Source organism: Electrona antarctica, assembly GCF_951216825.1.
Source record: "Electrona antarctica genome assembly, chromosome: 7".
Lineage (NCBI taxonomy): Eukaryota > Metazoa > Chordata > Actinopteri > Myctophiformes > Myctophidae > Electrona > Electrona antarctica.
This window is the reverse complement of record NC_136812.1, coordinates 54,972,857-54,995,794: the sequence shown is the minus strand read 5'-3', so window position 1 is coordinate 54,995,794 and position 22,938 is coordinate 54,972,857. Positions and strand designations below refer to the sequence as shown.

General features: G+C 43.1%; 1 protein-coding gene and 1 long non-coding RNA gene across 2 annotated transcripts; both read left to right on the top strand.

Annotated features, from left to right (window-relative positions):
* Window positions 1-1,873: 1,873 nt before the first annotated feature.
* LOC306926751 lies at window positions 1,874-11,660 on the top strand. The gene is made up of 3 exons (XR_013790427.1): window positions 1,874-2,117; window positions 5,090-5,287; window positions 8,550-11,660. It is a non-coding gene; the product is annotated as an uncharacterized lncRNA (long non-coding RNA).
* A 9,444-nt stretch (window positions 11,661-21,104) lies between these two features.
* LOC306926364 (CMP-sialic acid transporter-like) lies at window positions 21,105-22,106 on the top strand (the record flags this gene model as incomplete). Its single annotated transcript, XM_079505629.1, has 1 exon — window positions 21,105-22,106. One exon carries the CDS (start codon window positions 21,105-21,107, stop codon window positions 22,104-22,106), a length of 1,002 nt encoding a protein of 333 aa, XP_079361755.1.
* Between the last annotated feature and the right edge of the window lie 832 nt (window positions 22,107-22,938).

The window sequence follows — 22,938 nt, the reverse complement described above, 5'->3', positions numbered from 1 at the left end:
CATCGTACATCATCATACACCATCTCATTCCGGCCAATCAGAGTTTGCGTCCTCACCTTCTTCTTCAATGTTTGTGTTTACAAACATTGTCCATTCATTGCCAATGGCATTTAATGTTTGCATTAGGACAAAGTTTGTGTTTGCACACACGCTCAAAGCTGGACATAGGCCTCAAAAACAAAAAGATCTCATGATGATGATGATGATGATCATCATCATCATACAGTATTGTATTTCACATAATGCATGTGAAATGAACATGAAAAACGAGTGCATACTGTGTTCTTCTTTTCCCTTTTTTGAGGGACGCTATAGCCCCTCCGGCTCCTATATACAGTTTTTGTCCCCACACGTCAAATGTCTGCCAAATATGACATCTTGTCCCCACACGTGCCATTGACAATGAAAGGAGAAATTAGGTCAAATGTCCGCCAAATAGGCCTATGACGAAAATGTGTACGATGACAAGAGCGCCCCTCACTTCACATGGCCTGGGTGTGACCAAGCACTGTACTGCATCCAACACAGTTTCTGATTGATTGCGGACAGAACATTTTGTGTGGAAATTAGACAATAAAACTTGCTTAAATCAAAATCATTGTTTAACATGGGCGTCAATGGGAAATTGTGACAAAACCTATTTCAGCATTTTTCGATATGTTCCACCACTGGGATTTCTTAGGACTTTTGATATAACATATGGGGTAAAAAAATTAAAGACTTTCTGTTGCAATTTGTTTGAGATTAATCATTAACCCCTAATGCCCAACCTTTTTCATATCAAGGCCCATTATGTATTTGTCATGAGCCATGGACCACCATTTGATGACATTTAGCCTCTCAGACACAAAACTAAAATATGTTATTGTTATCATTGGATATATTATCTAATTGTGGAGACGTCTTGTAAATTAACAGTAATGCAGTGCAGATATTTAACAAAAAATTTAACTCTTGAGAGCGTAAAACTTTTTACATTCTCAAGGGTCCATTTGGTTACCAACTTTCCATAATTTAGCTGGGGACCACCTGGAACCGCTTCAAGGACCACTGGTGGTCTTGAAAACCACTAGCCAGCTATATGATTGTTTGATTATTTATTTAAGTGTCATGCTTCCGAAGAAGCCCTGCAGCCCTGCAGCCCATATGGACTTACAGGACACTTTTTTACAGTTTACATGACTAATACACCCCAGATCCTTACAAGGCAGATTACATAATATATACAACATAAGATAAAATACCATAAAATAAAATACAATCCACCATTAGGCCTGTAACAGGAGACTTGAAGAGCTGGGATTGTCTTTTACTCCAGGCTCTAGAAACAAACTGGGCTGTCCAGCCTGTCCTAAATATTGCATTATTAAATAACCAGTCTACCTTCTGACCATCATCTTACCAGAATAGTTCATGTTTTTTTGTTGTTGCATTGCCTCAAATAGTGGAACCCTCAAATCATCATACAGGGTACAATAAAACATAAAATGAAATTAATTTTCCACATTAAGGTCATACTGTGGCGAAAAATAAAACTTCTGATTATACTGAAACGGTCATTGAAATTACTTTTATTTTGTAGTGCACTAACGGAACAGAGCGATGCATCACTGCAGCTGCATTGACGCGCCTGCCAGCAAAGCTTGCCTCGGCCAGAGTAACCGGAATGCGGAAGTGCTCATTCTATCTCAATGGGATAGTTCCAATGTTTGGAACTATCCAGCCCATAGCACCCGCTTTGCGGCGAAATCAAAGCGTGTCGCCACTCTCTTCATAGATTACTCTGGCCTCGGCCAAGCAGCTTATGTAGCAGCTCACCGGTCTGTGTGTGCACTGTGCGCGTGTGTATGTGTGTGTATGTGTGTGTGGGAGCTCAAGGCACGTGCGTGCGTGTGCGTTCTTCACAGCGCGTGCCCGCCGACGTTATTGGAACCGCAGCTGTCTTTCTGACAGCGGCGCGTGACCGCGGACGTACGTTGCAAATTAATAACAACAGCCAGCAGCTGTTCTTCTTCTGTGTCGTCTTTTTTTTTTTAAATAAGCAAGCAGCATGGCGGGGTCTTCTCCTCCTCCTCCTCCTCCTCCTTCAACAACATGGAGCTTCTTAGACAGAGCAGGTTTGTGTTGAATTCCGTATTAAACCTCATTCGTGCCGTACGTGCGACGTCGCGGACCGAACGTAGCAGATCTACAAGCTCACAAGGGCGGCTGCGGGAGACCGGGAGCGGACGCGACGCCGTGTGAGATCTGCTATTTTCGGCACGAGACCCAGGCCAGTGTGCTGTGTCTGTGTATAGTATAGTATAGTATAGTATAGGGGCCTGTTTATGCTAAAGACGTTGCTGCATGCTATGCTAATGTTGCTAGTTAGAAAGCCAATGTCTGGATAGTCTATAGCGGTGGTTCCCAAAGTGGGGTCCGGGGACCCCCAGTGGTCATTGAGGGAGCTCCAGGGGGTCCCCAGCCCGAACCAAATGGACCCTTTATGGGTCTGTAACTCAGAGTGTACACATAGAACCAAATGGACCCCTTATGGGTCTGTAACTCAGAGAGTGTACACATAGAACCAAATGGACCCCTTATGGGTCTGTAACTCAGAGTGTACACATAGAACCAAATGGACCCCGTATGGGTCTGTAACTCAGAGAATACATTACACATAGAACCAAATGGAACATAACGGGTCCATTTGGTTCCATTTGTACACTCGGAGTTAAATTAACATTGATTTTGCAATATAAATTTGGGTCTCCGAGATAGAAATGCCATTACCATTAAATGGGGGTCTGTAGACTAATTCAAGGACCACCAGTGGTCTTGAGGGAGTTCCAGGTGGTCCCCAGCTAAATGATGGAGAGTTGATAACCAAAAGGACCCTTATAGAGCTTTAAAGGACCACTTTTCAACCTATTGTCATATAATTGGTCCTCACTAATGTTCATGGTAAAATGCCACAATTTCTTTCTCCTCAGTCTGTGTCTCATAGGAGGGCTGTGGGCAGTTCGTCCACCAGTGACATCATCGTTATGCAGATCTTTGTTTTTAAACAAGATTTCTATTATTATATGTTGTTATTGTGAGGACGATGGCTTCCATTATTAATATCGATTATTATCGATTCCCCATCGATTATGTCACTGGTGGACCAGTTTCTGAACTGCCCACAGCCCTCCTATGAAAACCATTGGGCTATATAGGTTATACAATCACACCCGTGTGAAGTAAGGGGCGCTCTTATCATCATCAGATCATACAACATCGAGGAGGGAATTTGGTTTAGGTGATGTAATGATGATGTAAAACAAACTGTGTCGAAACAAATTATCTTTATTGTTAATGGGATTTAATGTTTATGTTAGGGACAAAACAAACATTAATTTATCTTCATTGTCAATGGCGTTTTTGAGTGGTGCAACCACTCCTATAGACAGCTATGTGTGTGGGTCCCTGTGTCCGAATCCGAAAATAGTGTTATAGCCTTTGATCACCACCAAGTGTCACTGTTGCACAGCCTAACACACAGACACACAAGCCAGGGAAGAGGGCTTGTACAGTACAGTACAGTACAGTACAGTACAGTACAGTACAGTACAGTACAGTACAGCACCACTCACTTCAGACGGGTCTGATTTTTAAAACAAACATTGAACTAAAAACAAACATTAAACCTGTATATAGGAGGGGCTAGCACCCCTCAATAATTAAGGCTAGATGGCTCAATTGCGCTGCTGGCCAATGGAGAGCAATGACGCCACATGGCAGCCATCTTGCTACAGGTACCTCGCCCACTCATAACATTGTGTCTAGTACTATAGTGGTGCCAGTTGGGCATTGGCCTACTTGGAACGATGCAAGTTGGAAATGCATGCCCCACCGAGATATTATGTCTGTGTCCCTGTTATGCCCATATATGGAGTTCTTTGTCAGGTATGCCTAAATATGGAGTCTATGCAGATGTCAGAATGATGTCAGAACAGGACAGCTCCATATATGGACACTGGGCAGGGCCCAGAGCCCGGGCAGAGGCCTTTTGGGGCGGCTCTGGACAACCGTGGGTCCGACTGACTCAACACCGGGGACTGCACTCCCTGGCTAAAAGTCGGTGGGGCGAACGGTTCTCGAGTTACGTGGATCTCACACACACACACACACACACACACACACACACACTGAGAGAGAGAGACTTGGTGCATTAGCAGATACCAGCTACCGTAGAACGTACCAGAAAAGTTCACTGTAGCAAGATGGCCGCCGGTGAACGACGCCAGAGACTCCTCCGCCTTGCACCATCTAGCCTTTTTGAGGGGCGGCTTTTGTCCCCTCACGTCTCATATTTGCCATTGACAATGAAAGGAGAAATTAGGTCAAATGTCCACTAAATCTGACGTTTGTGGCAAAAATGAAATGCCATTGACAATGAAGGGACAATTTACGTCGTATGTAGACGAGCAAATCGGCTAATCAATCACATAAATTCAGTTCATGAGATGATTTATGATGTATAATGATAAGAGCGCCCCTCACTTCACACGGGTGTGATTTTTATATGGCTGTCCATTGGCCACATTCCACGTATGGTCCCGATGTATGCGTTTGTGCACGTCTAGGCTATTGATGGACGTTCATGCACGTGTACATGTGCACAGGCGTTGCATACGGGCTCATGATAATTCCGACAAACACCAAAAAACTACGTATTTATTCATTTTTTTACATTTTTAAAAAAACCTTTAAAATAGTTCAAATAGCTGATCTACAAGCTCACAATGTGTAGATGTACTGTAGATCGGCTAGTTGAACTATTTTAAAATGATTTTCAAAATAGTAAAAAATGGCAAATAAGTTTAGGGATAAGGGTGGCGCAAGATGGAGCCCATTATGTTTTGTTTGACTCCGTTCCACAGATAAATGTTGTGAAAATAGCTGATCCGCGAGCTCACATCGCCTTGTGTTTTGAGAGGCGTCGTGAGCTTGTATATCGTCAATTCTCACAATTTTTGCCTCCGATCGATCGGCGTTTGGAACGATTTTCACTCCAAATGACTCGATGATATATAGTCGTTTATTATTCTTTTTGTCGTCCTCCTAGACTACCTGAACCTCATTGTGTGTGAGGAGGAGGTTTCCCCCGAGCAGCAGGAGAGGAGCTCCAGTCTGGTCCAGGAGGAACCACAACCTCCACACATTAAAGAGGAACCGCAGGAGGAGCTACTACAAAGACCAGAGGAGGAGGAGGAGGACCGGTCAACATTTACTTTTCTACCGGTGAAAAGTGAACACGACGAAGGTACACACAACAAACACACGCAGACAAAGAAATACAGTGAGAATAGCCGATCTATAAATTCACAACGCACGGCTACTTCAGTGTGACACTTGTGTTACAAAGTATATAGCTACAAGGTTTCTGCCCGACACTACAGCAAGTAAAAACCTGAATAAATGCTTCCATACAGTAAGGTTGGGCGGTTTTGCTAAATTTAAACCCCTGGTTTACTTTGACCAAAACACTGCAGTTTCCGGTTGTACCGTCTAATTTTAACGTGGCCATGCGTTCGCATTATTTCATTTGGTTAATCAGAGACTGCTATTACAAGATGGCCCCTTTCGCTATTGTAATGTATCGTCAGTCATGTTCGCCTGTCTTGTCCCTCTCTGCCTACCGTAGTGTAGTGAGCTCCCAGGCTCAGGCAAGCAGCGTTGCCTGGCTGCCTGTTCCGAGTCTGACAGTCTGCCTCTGATCTATCATCTACTCGTAGATCTCAGTGATTATTTTACCCATTAGATTAGTATCTTATGATGTGACAGAAACGAGTCATGAACGCATCCTTAAACAATGCGTGACGAGCCGACGACTGAACGACGATTCAGCGGCAACAAGTTTTTTTGTGACTTGACGTAAACCACACACACACACACACACGGCTAGCTTATTATTTAGCGCTTCTTGTGTGCCGCTTGGCTTCAGCGTTGCCTGTCATGGTTGCACGTTAATCTTCTCACTCCGCTCGACCAGAGGACGGGCGGGGGCGCGGGGGAGAGCACGGCAACTGGCACAATAATTTAGTCAGACACAGACGGACGGATGGATCGGACGGATGGATCATGGAAACTAGTGTTATTTGATGCTGCCATTCTCTACTGCTTCCGTAAACAATAATCACGGCCACCCAGCGTTCATGTCAGGTGAAACGGTTTGGCCGGTTTTGACGGACGAAACCTTAATGATATAATTAAACCGTATCGCACCGTGAAACCGAAATACCGGCCAACCTTACCATAAATGCATGCTCTGTGGCATATCTGTACATTAATGCTGTATCTGCCGTTCGCATATCTGGAGAATAGTTTGTCCTGTCGACTTGTATTGCTGAGAATGCAAGGGTTGTTGGTAGGGATGTCCATCATGTCCAGATCACATATTTTTTAGCTCCCGATTCGATTCCGATAATTGTATTTTGAGTATCTGCCGATAAAGATATTTATATTATATTATCAAATCAAACTTTAAACACTTATGCCATATCACAATAGTAGTACAATATCCCAAATCACAGACAGTATCTAGTCTAATATCTTTATATGGATGTATAATATTGATACTAGGGATGTCCCGATCATGTTTTTTGGTCCTGATCATTTTCAAAATGGCGTGATCGGCCCCATTTTCCGATCACATGATCGGATCGGGACAACCCTAGTTGTTGCGTGTGAAACTGCACAAAAAGCATGGAATACGGATGTGTATATTACAGTAAACTCCCGTTGAACTTTCCAACAAACTCCGGTAAACTCCCGAATTGTACCATCACACCTATATTGCTGTATATGCCTGCTAAACTTGAGGTTTACAGGCAAATCTGCCCATAATTGCCCGACAACTCCTCTTTTCACGCAGTATATGATGAGTGGTTCTGGAGAAGGCTGCAAAAAAGTCTTGTGTTGCGTTCACACGGGCAGATGCAAAGACGCAGTCTACCATTCATTGTCAATGGAAGCCATGACGATGCATGTAGCAGTCTACCATTCATTGTCAATGGAAGCCATGGCGATGCAATGATGCATGTAGCAGCTGCTCCAAATCACACTCCCATTCGTCTTTGTGCCTGCCCGTGTGAACGCAACCCAATAGGCCTACAGTGGTTCTCAACAATGCTGTAAGCGCCTCTTCCGGATGCCTGGCGCCCATTCTGGATACGGTTTTAGTCCACTAAATCTACAGTTGGTTTAGTCGACTAAAAGCTATTTTGGCAGGCCTTGACGCCGTCATATTGACTGTTTTTACACTTGCTGAAAATAGCCGATCTACAAGCTCACAACGCGTCGCAACGTGTTGTGAGCTTGTAGATCGGCTATTTTCAGCATGCGACCAAGGGTAAAATGACTTGTACTGGATCTCTTGTCCACTAGTCCCTTCCTAACATTTTAGTCTAGTTTTCATTTGTCGACGAAATTGTCATCATAGCTTAGTTTTCATTCAGTTTCCATTTAGTTTTCGTCAGTGAAAAAAGGTAGTCGACAAACACTTTTCGTCATAGTTTTAGTCGACGAAAACAACACTGTGTACTAGTATAGAACGATGTGCAGAAAAAGAGCAGTTGGCCTCAAAGCCCCATGCTATGTCTAACCAATGGTACGTCTAACCCAGAGTAATGTAGTAAGAGAGTGGTGACACGCTTTGATCTCGCCGCAAAGCGGGTGCCTATGGGCGATAGTTCCAAACATTGCTCCTATGGCTGGAACTATTCCATTGAGATAGAATGAGCACTTCCGCATTCCATTGTTACAATGAGAGTCAACGGGAGTGTCATTACTCTCTTTTATACTACTCTGGTCTAACCAAAATATGCCTCCCCGATGTGTAAAAGAGGGCTCTTATTGGTGCATGGATGGTGGGAGTTTCAGTCACAGATACCTTTCCGTGTTTCAGTAGAAACGGTGACTAAATTGACATTTCACTTTCACATAGGTACACATGGTCAAAAGAGCACTTCAGGTCAGTGCTTCTCAACCCTTTCAGGCCGGCCCCCCCCGAAATTAATCATATTTGAATTGGTGGGACCCCCCACCCTGACAAGTACTTAAAGTTGTTGGATTGGAGGCATTACATTTAGTTTCAGATGGGCTTTTTTGTGTGCATATTAATTATCGGTCTGTTATCCAACCGCATTAATTATACATTCCAATTTATATATCCACACAAAATATCGTCCGTTATAAAATGATGGGTACAATTTAACACATTGTTGTTTTTTTGTTTACTTTCTGGGTCTGTGCGATAAAAATGTCATACCTCAATTGTTATGCCAAATACCTACATAGCTCATACCCTGAAGTGATGTGACGTTCTGATTGGTTCAAAAACACACTGTGTGTGTGTGTGTGTGTGTGTGTGTGTGTGTGTGTGTGTGTGTGTGTGTGTGTGTGTGTGTGTGTGTGTGTGTGTGTGTGTGTGTGTGTGTGTGTGTGTGTGTGTGTGTGTGTGTGTGTCACAAAATATGAATTTTCTGAAACGCGTTGAGTTGATCTCTGCTGTCATTCTGTCCTAGATCGCCAGCTTGTCCCAGTGTGTAAAGAGGAGGTTGAACAGGAAGAGTGGAGGCCCAGTCTGGACCAGGAGGAACCATTGGCTCCACCTACTAAAGACGAACAGGAAGAGCTACTTGGATCAGAGGAGGATGTTGGTCCAACATTGACAATAGTACTGAAAAGTGAAGATGACACAGACACGGAGCCTTTTGAAACACAAGCTGATGTAGAGGACTGTGGAACATCACAACCAACTAGTGAAGACCAGCTCCTTTCTTCACACTGCTCTGATTCTGACACTGAAGACAGTGATGATTGGGAGGCGACCCGGGAAGATCAGTCGGCTTTAAACACGTTGAAATCACAAAATGTGGAAGGACAAACATTGACATTGTGCAACACGCTTCCCCAGGACCAGCAGTCATCCATACAAACTTCAGCCATGATTATTGACTCGGGGAAGAATGCCTTTAGTTGCACCGTTTGTTGCAAAAAGTTTGGTGTAAAACATAGCCTGGATAGACACATGAGGACACACACCGGGTTGAAACCCTATAGTTGTATAGTTTGTTCCCAAAGCTTTCATCGAAATGAAACTATGAAGAGGCACATGTTAACGCATACAGGCGACAAACCCATTATGTGTACAACGTGTGGTAAAGGCTTTAGTCGAACTGCACATCTGAATGTACACATGAGAACTCATACAGGGGAGAAAGACAATGTTTGTGCTGTTTGTGGCAAGCGTTTTGGTGGAAAAAACGATTTGAAGCGACACATGCTGACTCATACAGGAGAGAAACCCTTTAGTTGTACATTTTGTGACAAAAGCTTTGGCATGAAAAATTACTTGGATAGACACATGAGGATTCATACAGGGGAGCAACCCTTTAAGTGTACAGTTTGCTGCCAAAGGTTTAATCGAAATGAAAGTCTCAAGAGACACATGACAATGCATACTGGTGAAAAACCCTTTTGTTGCACCATTTGTGGGAAAGGCTTTAGTCGAAGTGAATATCTTAAAGAACATGTGAGGATTCATACGTGGGAGAAAGTTTGTATTTGTACACTTTGTGGAAAAGCTTTTGACGGAAAAACTGAGTTGAAAAGACACATGCAGACTCATACCAGCAAACGGCCTGCAGTTAGAAAAAGCTCTGGTCGACGGGGACTACTGAAGAAACACATGGAGATTGAGACGGGAGAGACTGTTTAACTATTAATAGTTGAACTGTCAAACTAAATATTAGTTTAGCTGTACAATAAGAAAAAAACATACACAAACATACTGTGCTTGACCTTGATAATTCCTTGAACATAAAGTAGAGGAAATCATATGAAAAAGTAGAGGAAATCATACACGTAGATGTCTATTTTGGATGTTTTTCCATCACAGGTTCTGGCTCTTACAGTAAAGGATAAAGAACAAATAATGACACATGACCTTCTTGAGTGCAGAGAAGGGTCTCTACATCAGCTGTTTGGACTGGAGCTGTCAGAGCAATATCAGCTCAGTGGCCGTGATGGTTTAGTGCAGGGGTGGGCAACTTTGACGATTGTGAAGGCCTCTGTATTTCCACACTCACTTCAGAGGGCCACATTGCATATTTCTGTCATAGCTATTTTTGGTATATTTGAATTGAAATCTTGAAATGTAACCCTTGTATGTATTTTCAAATGCATAGTTATAGTTATGTTAACTTTATGAACTAAATACAAATGCATTGGACTTATTATATTATTAATAATGTTACAATTCCAAACATGACCCACTTTACTTACTTCAGTCTATACATGCTCAATGACTATAGTATTAAAATGTTAGTCTTTTTTATGTAATAATTATATTTTAAATCATACAAACAAATGTAAGAAATTCTATGAATAAAAATAATTATAATTAAGAAACCAATTTACAAGCTCGCAACGCAGTGCGTGGCTACAGCTCTTGTAAATGGGCTGTTTCATATCAAATGCATCCAATGCTCACTGTGTCAGGGGCTCCAGTGTTAATTTTGCTGACTAAAACGATGACAAAAAATGTTTGACTGCCTTTCTGATTAAAACAAAAATAAAAAAACTAAGCTATCATGAGTAAAAGTAAAAATCGGTCATTACCGTCGCCATCAATGCATGCCAAAATGCATTTTTGTTGACGATCAACTGTAGATTTAGTTGACTAAATCTTAAATATAGTTGAGTAAAAATGTAGTTTCAGATGACTAAAACTAAATCACATTTCATCCAAAATACTATGACTTAACCAAATAATAATAAATCTGTCAAAATGAACGCTTCATACCAAAAACGGTACAAAATGAAATTGAACTCTGGCTCGAAAGCAGTTTATTTAGTCTTGTCTTTTGAATAACACACCATTTAGTCTTGAGTCCTATTTAGTCTGACAGTAATCTAATTTCATTGTTGCATGCATGGAATCGTTCAAGAGCTGCAAAATATCACACAACCTTCCTCTATGTACTGTAACAATGAATACTTTGCTTGGAATGGCAAATGTTGAACCAATACTCAAGTCTCCCAGTATCTATATCCACAATGGAATAGCTTGGTGGCTTAATGAAGTCACACTCGGTGTTGTTTTGCTTGGCATAGCATGGTGCATGTATTGCCAAACAAAATGTTGTTTTAGGTTTGTCATTTCATTTAAAGATTTAGGAGCATGATTCAACTTTAACGTAATACATATTCTGGCCATTAGGGGTCAGAGTGCAACAGCATGTGCTATGACTGTGTACACCACTGTATACTGCCCAGTGCCCACTTGTGGTGCTGCTACAGTACAGGTACTGTAAACCTGTGCCAGCCAAATGTTTGTACACAGTGATGTCCCCACTCTAGTTGCTGTTCCCAGGAATCTTATGTACAGTTTTATGATGGACTAAAGGACAAAAACAAGACAAAAGGAAAAAATAAATCATAATGACTTTAACCATGCCTAAGAAGAGCAGCATTAGGTCGTAATACTCACTCTTCTTCTTTCTGGAGACATTGGAAAGACTGTTTTAGCCTATTTTCTATTCTGTTGCTTGTTTTAATTTGTGCTCTGTCCCTTGTATTGTTTTTATATAGACCTATTACGGTCTGAAATAAAGATTGACTGTGGTCTATCATTTGTCTTCTATATCACGGGTCTGTTCCTTCTGTTGGTTTTTTCCTCCTCTCTTGAGTAGCCAACATAGAGTAAGCCTTTTTTCCTCCCAATTTAGTCATTGTGTAAATTAATTCCTTCCAACAAAAAAAAACTACTGGCTCACTCACCTGTGAGGAGCTCCCCCGGGAGGACATAGCACCCTCAGCCCTATACTCTTCCCGTTGAGCATTCCCCACTGACAGTCTCCGGTCCCTAGCAGTGTGTTTTAACAGCGGGAGAACAACGGCGCCCAAAATATGAATTATTTTCATCTTTTCGGCCGATGTTCCTCCGCCCACTTTTCCACAATCGCCTGTTCGCCTGCTTTCGCCAGTAGTCGCCGGGTCCCATTGACAAATAATGCACTTTTTGTCTGGCTGTCGCCCGCTGTTACAACGTACTGTAGGAGGTCTACTTCCAAAGGTCAACCGCCCACCTGGCTTCCCTCACCCACAACACAGCCTATTGTGTTTGTAGAAACGCACTCAATGTTTCTTAAATAATGCTAACGTGATTAATTCCTGCAGATTTCCAAATGTATCTTTTGGGTATCGGCTGAAAAAAATGTTTTGGAAATTACAGTGGTGGTAAGTAACTAAGTAGCCTACTGTACTTTTGTACCGTCATTTTTGTATGTTATTTATCTAATAGTGGTTTCATTGCAAACCGACCACTAGGGGGCGAACCAAATTAGTTTGCAATGGTTTTTGAAAGCCTTATGCCCATACCTAACACCATGCCAAAATTCAAAAAGTAGTGCATAATTGTTATTATTTTTTACATATTAAATCCCAGTTTATAGGCATTTTAGCTCATTTTAGCCACCGTGGATGCCATCTTGAAAACGATGTCTTTCTGGTTGTTCGTTGTTCCTAAAATTTTAGTATGTTATTTAGCACACCCAATAGTAACAGAATCCATTGAAATCAGAATCCGTTTTCAACCATACCTATACGTATCTAATATTTGAGTCTGTGCAAACAGACCACTAGGGGGCGCGCCCAACGCGTTTGCACAGCTTTTTGGAAACATTAAACCCATACCTAACACCACACCAAAATTCAGAAACTAGTCACCAAAAGCCAAATCTTGCTGATTTCTTACAAGTCCGCCCCCCGCTACTCTGAATCACTCACCGATCAAGCTCTCTCTCTCTCTCTCTCTCTCTGATCTAGCTCTGGTATGATGTTACACCAAGCGGAAACCGTTGCCCAGCAACATGAATGGGTGCTGACGTGAACCTTTGTCAGACAACAGTGAGCAGGTCCATGATTGCTGTATGATGATGTATGACGATAATGATAATCCCATTGCACGTGCAAGTGTTTTATTTTATTCTAACATTTGCGTGTCAAGTGGTCAGAGCATGTGAGCGGTGCGGAGCGGCCGAGAAATCTGCTCTTCGTTCTCGAGCGCAGGTTCCTCCTCCGCAATATCCTCCTCTTCCTCCACCACCACTTCATCATCATCATCATCTTTCTCCTTCAAACGTTACATCAGGGATTAAATGCCTTGATCATGTTGCTAGCAGCTCCTCCTGAAAAGGTTTTTGAAGCACTACCATATATGGGGATTATGTTCTGAACTCCACATGTGATTGGCTGAGAGGCGCAATCGATGTTACACCTCGTGGACAAGACCCGGTATTTAAACTCAGACTGATGTTGTTTATGTTTGTTTTTTCAGACGGACAGTTAAGAGGAGAATGTTATCATTGCTTAATCGTTAGTATACACGAGCACACAGGGTCAAGGAGATGAGACTCCGAAAAGTCACCTTCCTGGCGGTGTTGTTTTTGGCTCTATGTGGGCTAATCTCGTTCTCCTGGTACGTCGCACTCCGTAAACCTGAAGTTGCCGAGGTAGACACCTACCAGCAGAGGGAGCTTCTGGCCCTGAGAGACCAACTCCAGTCCGCTGAGGAGAAGAGTCTGATGCGGTCCAAGGAGCTCAACCTGGTACTATTCGAGATGGAGAGGGCCACCGCTGAGATGCAGGCCCGCGCTGAGGCTCAGCGGCTGCCAGCATCTTCTCCCACCACCTGATTCAGGTTTTCCCACATTGTGGTGGCATAGGAGCGGAAATGAATTTAGTCCCTTGGTTTGTGCCGAATCTGGGTTGTACATGGTTTTGTTGAACTCCCTCTGGTGTTGTGGGTGTGGACTTTGTTGACATTAAGGACGTATTTAGACAGGTAGCAAATTTTGTGGACCAGACCCATTGCAAGATGCTGCACTCTGTCGGCAACCTTAAGCCATTCCAGCATGTCCAAATGGGCAGGGGTGAGGTAGGTTCGAGAAGTGAGGCATTCCGTTCACCTCCATCTGTTCTCCACCCCTTCAGGTAGGATTGCATCCAGCTCACTGATGTGCTATCAAAACCAATTGCTTTTAGCTTGTTAACGAGTATGGAGTGGTTCACGGTGTCAAAAGCCTTTTGGAGGTCCAGCATGACCATGCCGCAGTATTTGCCAGCATCCATGAAATAAAGGAATGGATAGGTGCTGGCAAGGATGGTAACAGTTTGTACTCGCTCTGGAGTGTCGGTCAGAACACGGAATGAAGAGGCAAGATATGGAGTCCAACCGTTTACTTAGGGTTAAGGTAGCATGAACAGCATACAGATGCACAGGTACAGATTGCGGGAGTGTGTGTGGTTTCTGTAAATAAACCCAGAATATAAACATCAGCTCTGTAACCTGTACTAAATTACATTTCAATCACAATACAAGTAAACACCATAAACTAAATTATATATTATTCAGCACACCATGGTTACTTTCATAACGTTCATAGCCGGTTACTAATAATGTTCAATACACAGGGGTTACACTTATAAGTCACTGATAATATTCAATGTACCGTGGTTACGCTTAGGTTACTAAACGCAAGCAACCGCGAGGTGGCCACTGTATAAGCTGTTGGCAGTCAGCAATTGACTCCAGGATGTAGAGCGTCTGCAAATATAAAGGCAAGCAATCCAAGCAGGTAGACTTGGAATCATCAGAAATCAACATAAGACAGCCTAAATAGCGTCATGTCCATATTGCAGATCAGCACATGAGCACACTGACTGAGTTATATTAAGTGACAGAAAGAAACGCTCAGGAATAAAGACAAACACCACTGAAACATGCAACACAACTCACCACTGTTCAAAGACGCACACAGGGTAAAGGAAAGAAAAAGGGGTTTGAACAGGAATGTCCGTGGTGAACAACATGTGAGCAGAAAAACTCAGACGGGAGCAAACAGTCTCTCGGCGTCACTTTGGTTAAGCTACGAAAGATGGGCGCGCTCCCGCTACTTGCCTGCAGGGTGCGCTCATGCATGTGCTTTGGGAGTGTGCCTATCATGTCTCTTGGACTTTATATAACAATCCACCTCGTGTTTGATGTGGTCGCTCAAGGATGTATGTGTCAGTGGAGTGGGATGTTCCGAAGCCAGCCTTTTGGAGGTCCAGCATGACCATTCCGCAGTATTTGCCAGCATCCACCTCATGTTTGATGTGGTTGCTCAAATAGAGGAGGTATGTGTCAGTGGAGTCGGATGTTCTGAAGCCAGATTGGAATTCGTACATTTTTAGTGGAAAGATACAATTTAGTCATTTAGCAGACCCTCTTAATCCAGAGCGATTTACATTAACACTCAGCGTGCGGGAAACGGTTTTCTACGTGGTTCGAATCCCAACGGTCCGGTGCGGGACACGTAGATGTCCGTTTAGCGCATGTTTTTATTGATTACTTTCAATCGCATTTGTACACACCCGGACAATAGCTCAAGCAGCCCTGATTCACCCCACAACCCTCCGGTCACATGATACAAATAAATAAATAAAATCCTCTCCCCCTCCCTTCCTGAAAACAGTACGGGAGGGGCGCATTGTCACATAATGGCGGCGTCGCCAATGCAAGCGTATAACTCCAGTCAACAGAATCACATTGCATAACATCCGATCGGCTTGTATCCACCTCTGCTCCTGTTTCTCCCTCCCTCCCTCCTGTTTGTTTCTGGGGAGGGAGGGCTCCTGTTTGTCTCAGGGGAGGGGAGGTGTCTTGTGTGTCGAGTACTCGTGTTGATTTTCCGGCTCCATGATGGACACAGATCTAAAGTCGGTCTCCTTTCCTTCTCCATACTCGAACAAACAAGAAAACTATCACGGATTGTATCGTCCCTCTGCGAACTCGGCGAGGGGCGGTTATTTTTTTATGATGATGATCATCGCCGCGGTCAGATGTAACAATGCAAATATGTGCTGTTGTGTTACTGTTACTTGTTACTGGAGGGGCACAGCAAGTCAGCAACACCACCGCCCCTCGGCGAGCCGAGTTGGAACGATACACAGTGACAGACACGTGCATAGATGGATAATGACAACGCGTCTTTGCATCGTTCCATCTGCCCGCATGGCGCTTACCCGATCCGCCATCATCATCAACTTCATAAAAAATAAACAAAACAATAGTAACGTAGCCCTGATATGTTCCCTCAGTCCCTATGCTCATTCTTTAGCTCATACAAAAGCCAATTACCGACGAAGGGTAGATGGGATCAATGTGTACTTTTTTCCTCGTAAAAGTAGACATTCAGGGCTTTCATTCGATGTATAGTATGTATAGGATATTTTCTGTGTTCATTTGTATAACTGCCTGTCAACGTCTGACATAAAACGGTCCCTAACTAGGCTTTCTGTTCAAGAAGAGCACGTTACTACAAAAGGAGGTGTTACATAAAGGTAAATATCACCAGAATGGAATATGGTAAAATCATTTTTCTTTAATTGGAGTGGACAAATTAAGCTTTCTTTTGAGGTATGCGGTATGTGCTTCTCGCTATAAGAGAACATTTGCTGTCGGCCTTGGAAAAGCGTAGCGTCAGGGCTAATCAGAATGCGGGAGCCGTTTGCGTGCATTGTGTTAAGCAAGAACAAAAAGGCATCTTTGGCCGTGTGTCCCTCGAAAAATGATATACCCAGACGGCCACAGGGTGCCGCCCATGTGCCCCGACCGGCACCCACAGCAGTTCATTTTACCGTTTTACCTCTGCGCAAGGCCTGTACTTCTGTGTCTGAATGGGAACATCTTATGTCTGTGTTATTCAATATATTAATTTAGCACAAAATATAAGCTTTTCTAAACCAAGTCCTAATTCAAAAGTTATATAGGCTGTCATTGTATTTCCTGTGAATTAACTCACAGTTTAACCCAGTGATCCTCAGCCATTTTAATTTCAAGGACCCCCAAATTAAATGTAACTGAATTAGCCTATAGGCCCTAGGGTGACAGGGTCCTAGGCCATTTCATTATGATTTTCATCTCTGGACTGGGACCCCAATACATGTTACAGACATGTTTACAATATTTTACAACAGTAGCTACTTATATTTTGTTATTTAAAGCTGTGATTATTTATTTAAGAAGCACTGTTCTGAACCAATGTTCGCCTTGAAATAAAAATAAAAACATGTAATCATCCTTAACCTTTAAGCTAAAATAATTATGACCGGGGACTTAAAATCATCGTTTTAATCGATGGCCTTCATGCCCTGGCACTCGGCCTTGTGCCCTCAAAAAGTTGACCACACTAAAGGCCAAGTGGCCTTGCCCCTAAAAGGATGAAATTTCAGGCCTGCCACTATCTATTGATGACCACAAACAAATGGTCAGGTGTTGTTTGGAGCCTGTTAGAACACCTACTGTCACTGCTTCCTTGGTGACTATTGTTCTGTTCTCAATGTGTTTTTTTGATTGATTGATTGAAAAATTTATTAACAGTTTGCAGAATTACAGTACATTTCAAGCACAAACTCAATACAAAGGCTGTTAACTGTGAGTGGACGACCCAATTAAGCATTACACTTGTTTCCAATAGGGTCCACCATGTTCAAATCATCAAAAACATTTAGAGACGTACAAATAGACACTTCTATATAGACAAAGGACAGAACAGGAATTCATCATAAAGGAGGTAAAAAGGGAAAAGAAACATATACAGTGAGGGGAAAAAAGGGGTGGGCGGTGGGGGGGATTCACTTTCAGCTCCGCTAATTTGTTTATTTTCCTTGGAGGAGCTGCGTTGGGTCCCCAAGTCGGCTCCGTGGCCGTACCTTGAGTTGGCTGTGTGGAGGGTACACAAATAAACAGACAGCTAACTTGTAAAACTGAAAAATACAATCACAAAGGGAAGCACTAATTAAATAATGCCTATTTGTACAAACATCCAATCAAAATAATAAACAGCATGAAACCTACAGCTACAATGTCTACAAGCAGTAGACAGTAGACTGCATTACAGAGACAGTAGACTATCACTTTTAAATGACATGAAAAGACTGTAGAAAATGCTTGTAGAGATCTGTAAATAGTTTGTATCTGTTTTTTATAACCCTACACATTACTGCAATATGAATTGGAATTATGAACTGAACCATGAAATACCAAACTGTATTACTGTCCTTATGAATTGTTATGAACTGTATAAAATACTATCATGAATTGCAGTACCACATGAAATTACACAATGCTAAAATGAAACAATGCTAACAATGCTTCTAGAGTTTGCATAAAGCTATGAAAGGTGACCAAACAACAATGAAAGAAGCATACATCGATACACTGGGATACACTGAAACTAGCATTAGCTTAGCAAACAACCTGGATGTTAGCATAGGCTCAGCACCAAACACAACTTGCAATGAAGAAATCAAGATAAACCAAATGGCTACAAAATCACCAAACATATCAGAAATGGTTGCAATCAAAGTACTCACAGACGATACTTTCCAAGACATGAACAGAAAGTGATAAGGAATACTGTTGCTAAGCAGTTGCACAGTGACCGCATGGTCTGAGTTTTGCTTGAGAATGAAACTAGTTTGCAAGGAAACCCACAGTTAACCAGCGTCCACCAGAGGGCGCAAAAACTAGAGATGTGACGTTCGTGAACGAACCGGATCATTTGAACGGCTCTTTGAAAGGAACGATGGGATGGGTTCACAGTAGGGAGCCGTTCCTTTTTAGAGGAGGAGGGGGGCAGGGGGATTTCAACCAGTCCTGAGCAATCTGGCGCCCTAAGCAGGATACACTGGGGAGGCACTGGGGGGGACACTGGGGAGGCACTGGGGGGACACTGGGCACTGGGGAGGCACTGGGGGGACACTGGGGAGGCACTGGGGAGTCACTAGAGAGGCCCTGGGCAGACATTGGGGAGGTACTGGGGAGGCACTGGGGGGACACTGGGCAGACAGAGTTTTCCATCAGGAACTTCCCCGTGAGCCAGTCTTTTGAACGAGAGATCCCAGAGATCCGGCTCCCTTCAAAGAGCCATAAATCCCATCTCTAGCAAAAACACACAGAAAAGTTCAGCATGTTCTGAAATAGAACATGACAACTATACTGTACCTAATATGGAGATGTTGACCACTTGGCTTAAACTTTAGGCTAGTCTGCCTGTGCTATTAACTCATTTTGGGTAACATTTTTGTTCTCCTCTGGTGAAAAGCTGGAGTTTTCAGTCAAATCTGGTCACATTTGACGAAGATAAGAGTGAGCATTCTGAAGTTATAGGCTTTTTTGTCACCTTTGCTCTATTCGGACTGGCCTTTTTCAGAGATTGCGGTAGGTCTAAAGAATAGCCAAAAAAACAAATGTTGCCCCAAAATAAAAGTTCGCAACAATCCATTTAATTAATGGAAGACCCTAACGCAGGGGTGCCCAAAAGGTAGATTGTGATACCAGTAGATCACAAAGGCTGTTCAGGTAGAGCACATGGCATGCCCCCTAAAAATATATAATACAAAATAAACTATTTTTGGCATCTGACACTTGAATTAAGGTGACTTGATTGATTCACATCAAAAAGGGACTGTCAGCTCAAACCCACAATGCAATATGTGCACACAAAGTCACGCATTAAGGTTATTTAAAAAAGAAAAAACGTACCAATTCAATCCCCCCCCCCCTCCCCCTCTATTTCCCATTCCAAGTGTGTTTGTCTCATATGTAACGCCAGCGCCGTGATTTCAAAGCCCCCTCAGGTACATTTTTTAACTATTCTGGTGGGTAGATCTTGTTGAGCTGGTCAGATTGAAAGTATAGCTCTCAAGTCAAAAAAGTGTGGGCACCCCTGCCCTAACGATAAGAAGAAACATGGTTGCGTTGTTGTAGATTAAATAATCTTCCAAAGATGAAGGAATGACAAAGTGAAGTGTTGAGAATGTATTAAGACGATTTAGCAGAGTAACAACATACAGAGAGTGAGGAACAGGCCTCCTTGCCTATTCCAGCAGCCGCTCCGGGCGCAAGCCTCCTCAACCCCATTCTCAGACAATATTCTTATAGTCTTGTTTTAACAGAGATGCTATACTAAATGGGCATATAAGGGTCTGTGCTAAAGATAATGGCGACACACAAATAGGTATACATTCGCTGACAGTGTGGAGGAGGAGTCAGGTCAGCTGTTAGATTGACAGCTGCAGTTTGAGCACATTGATGAGAATGCTTCAATTTGACTGAATGGACGGAAGAGAAATACACAATAATGCATATATATTTGGCAATCTATTTGGCATTCTAATATTCACATTACAGTCCACAGCTTTTTGTTTTTGTAAATTAATAATCAAATAATATTAATTTACATGCCCCAGGAGATTTATAGAATGACAAAGACAATTTAATCAACTACATGTTGATATAGCTATATTAGAATATGACTGATATTGGAATTCAACAAGGAAAAATAGGTTGTCCGAATTCAGTTTAGTTCTACCTCGGGTAGGGGTATCTCAAAAATCACACCCGTGTGAACTGAGTGGTGTAAGGTCTGTCTGACGTAATGAAATCATGTCTGACGTAATGAAATCACACCCGGATGTGATTTCACAACTGGCTTTTTTTGTGCAGAAAAAATGACCATGGTTGCTACGGTCATCCAGTTCACCCGGGTGTGATTTAATTACGTCAGAAATTATTTTGAACATAGCAACCATGCTCATTTTTTTCTGCACACAAAAGCCAGTTGTAGGAGTGGTTTACACCACTCAAAAAGCCAGTTGTAGGAGTGGTTTACACCACTCAAAAACTAAGGCCTTTTTTGAGGACTTGCTACATATGGTCTGGTGACGTCAGGACATAGGATATATAATGGATGACTCAAGCTCCAAAAATGAGATGGCATCGAGATGAACCAACCCGCTAATAACCTCATTGTCCCCGGCCCCGATCCACAACAAAAGAACAACGATGGCTAACGACGGACCTGTGAGTCTTTTGTCCGGCTCTCTCTGCCCAGGAACGGTGCCTCGTGCGCAGGCAGAGGAAGCCGGTCGAGGCCCCCGAAATCATGGATGTCCCGACCGCAGCTCCGGGAACCGCCCGGGCCGGTCCGGGGACCCCCGTCGCCCCGATCCACGACAAAAGAACAACGATGGCTAACGACGGACCTGTGAGTGTTTTGTTCAAATTGTATTGCTTGGGCGTTATGGCAACAATCACAGCATCGTATTCAGTGGCAGTGCGGTACACCAGAACAACAGGACAAGCTCAGTATGTCTCAGCTACTGCTGTGTTCACTGCTGAGCTCATAAAGTTATTACTGAGTTTCTGCATGATGGCAAAGGAAACCGGTCTCAGACGGCTGGGAAGCTCCATTGTGGAACATGTATTCATTCCCAAAGAGTTGCTGAAACTGTGCGTTGTATCTGTGTTGTACGCACTTCAGAACAACATGACCTTTATGGCCTTGAGCAACCTGGACGCAGCCACCTTTCAACTGACCTACCAGTTGAAGATGCCCTGCACAGCCCTTTGTTCAGTGTACTTTCTGCGCCGCCCTCTCAGCGCACGCCAGTGGATCTCTGTGATGGTTCTTTCTGCGGGCGCCAGCCTTGTCCAGTGGAAACCTGCAGAAGTCACTCCCGGAGCCCAAAACGCTCTCGTTGGATTTGGAGCTGTTATTGTCGCTGTCCTGTGTTCTGGACTCGCAGGCGTTTACTTTGAGAAGGTACTGAAGAGTCCACATATGACAACGTCCCTGTGGGTGAGAAACATCCAGCTGTACCTGTCTGGCACCCTGATCACCTTTACTGTCGTTTTCATGTGGGAGGCTAACAGGACCATGATCTTGGAGAAAGGATTCTACTTTGCTTACACACCCTGGGTGTGGTTAGTAGTGGGCCTGGCCAGTGTGGGGGGTATGTATGCATCCGTCGTAATAAAGCACACAGATAATATTGTGAAGAACTTTGCTTCCGTGGCTGCCAGCCTTATCGCAACCGTGGCTTCGGTCCTTTTGTTTGGCCTCCACATAAACCTCATCTTTGCCTTCGGAGCATTGCTCGTCTGCGCGTCCATCTGCCTGTATGCTCTTCCAAAGAACACGTGCAAGTTGTCGAGGCCAGCCTCAGATGAGGAGGAATCCATGGTTTGAGGCTATGGCCAGCAGTCTGTGTACCATGAACGTGATCATTTGTTTGAGAACGGAATGTGACGTACCGTATGATGTATGATGACAAGATCGCCACTCACTTCACACAAGTGTGATTTCTTTTTAAATGTTACAAAATATCAGATTGTATATCTGCTATTTTTGAGGGGCGCTACCACTCGTGTGTACCCCTCATCATTTGATTGGCTGAGCACAGAATGTGAAGTGTTTTTTGTTTTTTATTAGGGTAACGTGTGGCAACAAGTATATTCAAAAACTAGAACTGCACTCTGTCGAGTACCTACTTGCTTGTTGCACTACTAGTGCGCAAGCAGAGCGCGCAACTACTGTCGACCGCTACAAACTGTCAAATCTCAGCTTCTCTGTGAAAGAATGTTTGAAATATTTAATTATTAGGTTTAGCTATTTGCTACGTACCTGGTTTTTGGAGGTAAAAAAGTAGTATTGTTAAATGGTAAGAGACGGCTTTCGATGGTGACGTATATGTCGATCAGTGTCGGGTGGATTAAAGGAAATGCCTCTATGTATATGTATATGTTATGTAATTTGTAAGTTGATTAGCGGTATACTGTGGTTACTCTGCGCCCCGTTTGATGCGTATGTATCGTAGCAGCATATGACGTCAGGTATAACTGGTATAACTAGCTCTCAATGATGACGTAATAAAGATGTGGATTAATTGGCTTTCGATGGTGACGTATATGTTGATCAGTGTCGGGTGGATTAAAGGAAAGATGAAAGGTGGAAAGGAAATGCCTCTATGTAGCCTATATGTATATGTAATTTGTAAGTTGATTAGCGGTATACCGTGGTT